The 5,581-nt window shown below is 32.5% G+C and overlaps 1 protein-coding gene across 1 annotated transcript; it reads right to left on the bottom strand.

Annotated features, from left to right (window-relative positions):
- Nucleotides 1-661: 661 nt before the first annotated feature.
- LOC101490527 (outer envelope protein 39, chloroplastic) lies at nt 662-5,216 on the bottom strand. Its single transcript, XM_004487387.4, has 11 exons — nt 4,985-5,216; nt 4,817-4,883; nt 4,659-4,694; nt 4,051-4,195; nt 3,663-3,821; nt 3,459-3,529; nt 3,299-3,377; nt 3,047-3,162; nt 2,589-2,736; nt 2,167-2,236; nt 662-1,044 (listed from the first exon to the last, which is right to left on the bottom strand). Exons 1-11 carry the CDS (start codon nt 5,016-5,018, stop codon nt 887-889), a joined length of 1,083 nt encoding a protein of 360 aa, XP_004487444.1. The 5' UTR covers nt 5,019-5,216; the 3' UTR covers nt 662-886.
- Nucleotides 5,217-5,581: the final 365 nt, after the last annotated feature.

Raw genomic sequence — 5,581 nt, 5'->3', positions numbered from 1 at the left:
TTAATAATAAATTTTTATTCTATAATTTTTATATTTATCATTGATAAATATAAAAATTACAGAATAAATATTTATCATTAATATATAAAATAATTTTTTTTTTGAAATCTAAATAAGACATAAATAAAATACCAATGAAGTGTTACTCATGCAATAGCACAGATTTCTTGTTAGTTGTGATAATCTATGTAGCCATCAATTTTATAAATAAATAGTATAAAAAATATTTGATAAATGCACCCGACAAATGTTTATATTGTTAAATTGTACGGCTTATCCCATATTCAAATCTAAAACTTGTATATGAGTTTCAGGTAATAATTACCACCTCATCAACATAATAGCTAAAAATCCCAACAAAAAAAGAAATATTTGACAATATTTTATATAATCAGAATTTTGACAGAACATTATTTCCAAAAAAATCCAACCTTGGCCTGTGTTTTGTTTGTTTTGGAATTTGGATTGGTCTTGTGATTTGTCACTGCTTCTGTTTTACTCCTCTCAATTCATTGATAAATTTTTAGTTTTTTGACTTGTGATTTTCACTTGATCATAGTCTATTTATCCTCCTAGCTTGATTACAAACTTAAAAGAGTAGAATCCTATCTCCTATAGGCTGAAAGCAATTTACAACAAAAAATCCATCTACTTGCACACGTTTACCATAAACAAAAAACCTTTATGAAAATGCCAAGAAATATTCCAACTGTGAATTCTAAGATAAAATATACAGTAACTATTTCTCTCTCCGCATGCAAAATATAGCGCGGAGTTAGAAACAAAGAGAATGCATCATTTCATCTTCTATAGGACTTTATGATTGGATCATAAACTACAAGAAATGCAAATGCATAAGAGTTTCTGGCTGCAACCATCATGGATGTCATGAAGCAAGGTTGCTGAGGCCAAAATAGAGAGTCCTCTGCTTAAATGCATTCATAGCATAATCAACTTGAAAATGACCAAACTGTGATTTAAATCTAAGTCCATATCCCAATCCAACACCAGATCCTGGTTTACCTTGCCGTAAAGCTGGATTTCCTTGATTTTCAACAGATATAAACAGCATGAGAGCACATTTGATATGGTTCTGGAATAAATACTAATACATAATGTGTATTGAGCGCAGCAAACGTGATCATGTAGATCAATTTAAGAGTAAAAATCAAAACAAAGAAGAAGAAAAAACTGTCAATGTAACAGACTAAAGTGTGAGTGAAATATACTAGTAAATGTTGGGTCATTTGTTGCAATCAAGCATATGCTTTTGTATGTCCAAATTTATAAAGTCTGTACCAAAACCTACAGGGTACCCATTTCATCATAAAACTTTGATGAAACTCTAAATAATGAGGGAACATTTTTTATGGTCTAGTTCATGGTTTCTTGTGAGTATAGCTCTTATATTATTGCAAAAAAGGTTCCTAGAGACTACCTACTACTACTGGAGGGACAGAATAAGAGTCATTTATACAGTAAAAGGACTGCATTGGGACCCTGAGCTACCTTATTCCATCAAATCCAAAAGAATGGAGTTTTATGCATGCGCTTGCATATGTCAGTTATAGGCACGAAAACACAGTGTAGTAATATATAAAAGGCCTCAAATGAATGTTTCTTACCATAGATAACTGTAATTTAAACTTAAGCAGAAGTCGTTGCAATAACTTAATTTGTGCTTACAGTGTTTTTTTGTTAACATGATATTCCCGAACACGAAGCGCTCCAACAATTTTCAGTTTTTTTTTTAATATTACTGTCTTCTTAAAGATCAATGTTTTTGACAGAAATAGATAGATTTCCTTCCGGATTAATCAATCAAGATTCAAGACTAAAAAACAATAGGCTACGTAGAGAAATTCACTGGCATTTCATCTTTTGTGCTGTGTTTAGATTTAGCAAGCAGGAAATAAGAAAAAATCTGAAGAAATAACAGTATCTCTAGAACGTGCTTAACTGAACAACTAAGTTATTTAGGGGTGCCAAAATATTTAGGCAGTTTAAGTCTCCTCAGCCGAACCAAAATTTAACATAAGATATTTAATAGTGCTGAATTCTTTTGGATGTAAAGGTTAGCAACATAATCAACAAAGAGAACAATTAAAATAAATAAACACTATGAAGAAAATTTGCAATGAATTTGAGCAAAATGATATTACTCACCAGGTACAAGATGACCAGACCGCAAGTCTGTTCCACAATCCATGAAAATTGCGCCTTCCAACATATTATTCTGTAGTCAAGAAGACATCAGTTAATTTAGCACAATGCAATTTAATTTAACAATGAATGTAATAAAATTAAAAAAGGATATGTGAATACAATAGGCCTTTAATTTTAATCTAAAGTCAGCAATTCTATGAGCAAAGCATAAACTAGAGACTAGAGAGGATGGTGAATATACTACTGCATGTAACATAAATCAAACACAAGCATATGATATCCTAATCCTGTCAACCTCTTTCCAAATGGGAATTTATATTTTCTCATGTGCTGAACATTCATCAAAACCACTAATCAGACATAATCTCTCAAATCATCCAATTTCACATTATAGGATTGTTGTTTATAAAACTATCTCATACCAGAGGGAGAGTCAGTTCGCTATTAGCCACCAGACATGATCTCCCCGATCCAACTGCTCCTTCACCATACCCTCGGACACTCCCAAGCCCCCCAATGGAAAATGCTTGGTAAGGAGCCATGTCCCCGACAATTGAACCACCTGTAAGTCTGTCAGAAGAAAAACTAAGGACAATAGTAATAAAAGGATATAATCACGCAGTTAAATGTGTCAAACCACGAGAGAAAATGAAAATGGTGTAACTGGATTTCAGGTTGAAATTAGGACTCATGAAGTAGTAAAGTTTGTGTCAATATGTTGTATACCTGAAACCTAAGCACTAATGCATTCTAATTTAGTTCCTATGTCCATAGTATTGTTTCTCTTATAGAAATTAGTATTTGTTCTTTCATGTCTCTAAAGTCTAGACCATGTCAAATAGAAAAATATTATGTACTTAGAATGTCAGAAATTACTAACCTCGTCAAGAGAAGTGCTGGTCCAAGTTTGATGCCTTTTGAAGCGACAAATTTAAATCGGTTGAAAATTATCCACTTAGAAAGAACTGGAATACCTTGCTCTATTTGAAGATTAAACTGGAAAGGTCATCCATTCAGTCAGTGGAACATGACTATTTCTTTTGCGATAAATTCACATACACAACTAATTGATTCACAACCATATAGATAGGAACAAGGAAGCAAACTGGAAATAAAAAATATAAGTCATTACATGAAAAAAGCTACGATCATTGGCCTTTGCGAATCGAGACTCTTGCTTTAACACTACCATACTGTCATGTGGACTGCCACTGCAATAAGCAATGTACATCATCACATTATGAAAATCAGTTCGACATTTTGAAAACTCGAATACTAAAATCCTTGGTTACCTGCAAGTCAAAGGAAACCCGTCACAATCCCTACTTATATTGTATCCATCATCGTTCAATGGACGAACATGCTGCAAGGTGGTTTAACAAGTTAGTTTCTACTTTCTACTTTGTATATATAACCAAAACAAGAGTAATGTAATGCAGAGAAAATGCAAGCTAGGCTTCAATATTATGTTAGATTCGCAAAAAGACTGTCTGAACCTCGAATTTTATGCTTGTTGTGCTGCTCCACTTTGAACTCATAGGTTCCTTCAGGTCCATCCCAACTGATAATCTAGATAAATTTACACCTCCACTTCCCGAGCGGGAGAAATTGTTTATAGGTATACCATGGATTCCAATCTCTGGTGAACGAGAATGCTGCAAAGAGAAAATAAATAAAATATGACCACAAGTAGAATTTAATAGTTCGCTACAAAGTTTTGTTCAAATTTGTGAGATTCAGTTTTCACATATTAAATTATTTCAATTTTTCTTGAAGTCCTCTAATTGCCACAAAGAAAAATCCATTGAAACATAAGTTTATTGCACAACATTGACTTGCATATTCTCTCATAGACTTATACCTTAAAATAAAATGAAAACGAACCTGCACTACAAAAGACTGATGAGCAAGCCGTTCTTGCCGTGGCCTTCTATAGGCGACAAAGATATTTGAATCATACAGACCCTTGTCCCATGAAACATCAAGCTTCTCACTTCCACCAAATAAGTTCGGGTGTTTAATGCAAAGACTAATCAGGAAAACGAAATAAAAGTTTGACGGTTATTCATTCAGATTTAAAAGATATACACTAGTGGTGTAAACCCATTTCCACTGACATTCAATAAAAATAAATTATTTTATCACATGACTTTACTTCACTTTTGTAAGTATATTTTGAAATTAATGGTTGATATGAAAAAATAGAGGTCCCTCTTCGAATGTAAAACTGATATATACTAATAGAACAATGCCCTCAACAACCCAATGCACAAGACAAAGTTATTTCAATCTCTTCATACAGATCCATCCAATACTCCACTTGTATAAAATGATAACTATGCGTAGCACCGGAATTCTAATCACGCGATACATTGATTACATTAAATAAATTAATTCTCAAATTATTATGGCGTCAGTGTCGTGTTTGGTGTTCCTATCACTATTTGTTCTTCATAGATGACAACTCAATCAAATCAAACTGAGAATCTTACCTCCCAATTACTAGTGAAAGAGGATTGTCAGCATTCCTGTTAGAGAAAAATACAAAATAACAATTCATTATACATTATCAGTATAAAAAAAATACAATCAATTAAATAGATTAACAAATAAATGAAATTTGGTGGAGAAAAATGAATTGAGCTGAAACCTGAAAGTAGGGAGCATCAAAGAAGCACATAGCTTGTGAGTAAAATCAACATTAACATCAATCTTTGCTGTAAAACCATACACATGAGAACAAAAAAAAAAATTCAGAAAAAGGTTTTTGCAATTGAAGAATGAAACAAAAACGAAAGATTAAGATATTTTATGTAACCTTTGCCAGCATGGATGCTCTTCTGAGCTCCCATCCCAATAAAAACGCATCAACCATTAATTAAATAAACAAAATGGCAATAATCTGAAGCAACGTAATAGAGGCTTCGACCTTATATATACTAGCATGTATGTTGGAGACAATGTTGCGTTTCGTAACGTTAGGGAAAAGGAAACAAAACAATCTATCATGTGTTGTGGTGTGTTTATTCTGTTCTTAGCTTTCAATTTCTGTTATCCCTTTCGCTTCTTCGCACTCCACAGATACACTTTGCATTGCACGTGACACCGCATTTAATAGATATTGGGCCTTAATGCTGTTGTTATCTTAACCCAACTCTTATCATTGGGCTCCGTCCGAAGACAGGTCATTCTTTTGAGAAAAAATTTACCCCATGCCCATTGCCCACCCAATTTTACCCTTTTTTAATAAAATAAAATAAAATAAAACCTCAAACTTTATGTTATTCGGTTTTTAGAAAGATTTAAAAAGTAAATGGAACAAAAAAAAAATTAAATTTTAAGAAATATTTGTGTTATAGAAAATTTTAAAAGTTTCTCATAATCTTTTTTAATATTTTTCTAAAATTCAAGTTGA

This window comes from Cicer arietinum, chromosome 1 (assembly GCF_000331145.2).
Source record: "Cicer arietinum cultivar CDC Frontier isolate Library 1 chromosome 1, Cicar.CDCFrontier_v2.0, whole genome shotgun sequence".
Classification (NCBI taxonomy): Eukaryota; Viridiplantae; Streptophyta; class Magnoliopsida; order Fabales; family Fabaceae; genus Cicer; species Cicer arietinum.
The sequence above is the reverse complement of the archived record's forward strand: the minus strand, read 5'-3'. Positions and strand labels throughout refer to the sequence as shown.

What these genes read in the sequence shown, in the direction of transcription:
- LOC101490527 (XM_004487387.4), bottom strand. Translation starts at nt 5,018, where the DNA reads ATGGGAGCTCAGAAGAGCATCCATGCTGGCAAAG. An exon ending in GGGTTTCCTTTGACTTGCAG is followed by an intron (nt 3,378 to 3,458) that starts GTAACCAAGGAT and finishes TGCTTATTGCAG; the next exon opens with TGGCAGTCCACATGACAGTA. An exon ending in ATGATCGTAGCTTTTTTCAT is followed by an intron (nt 3,163 to 3,298) that starts GTAATGACTTAT and finishes TGACCTTTCCAG; the next exon opens with TTTAATCTTCAAATAGAGCA.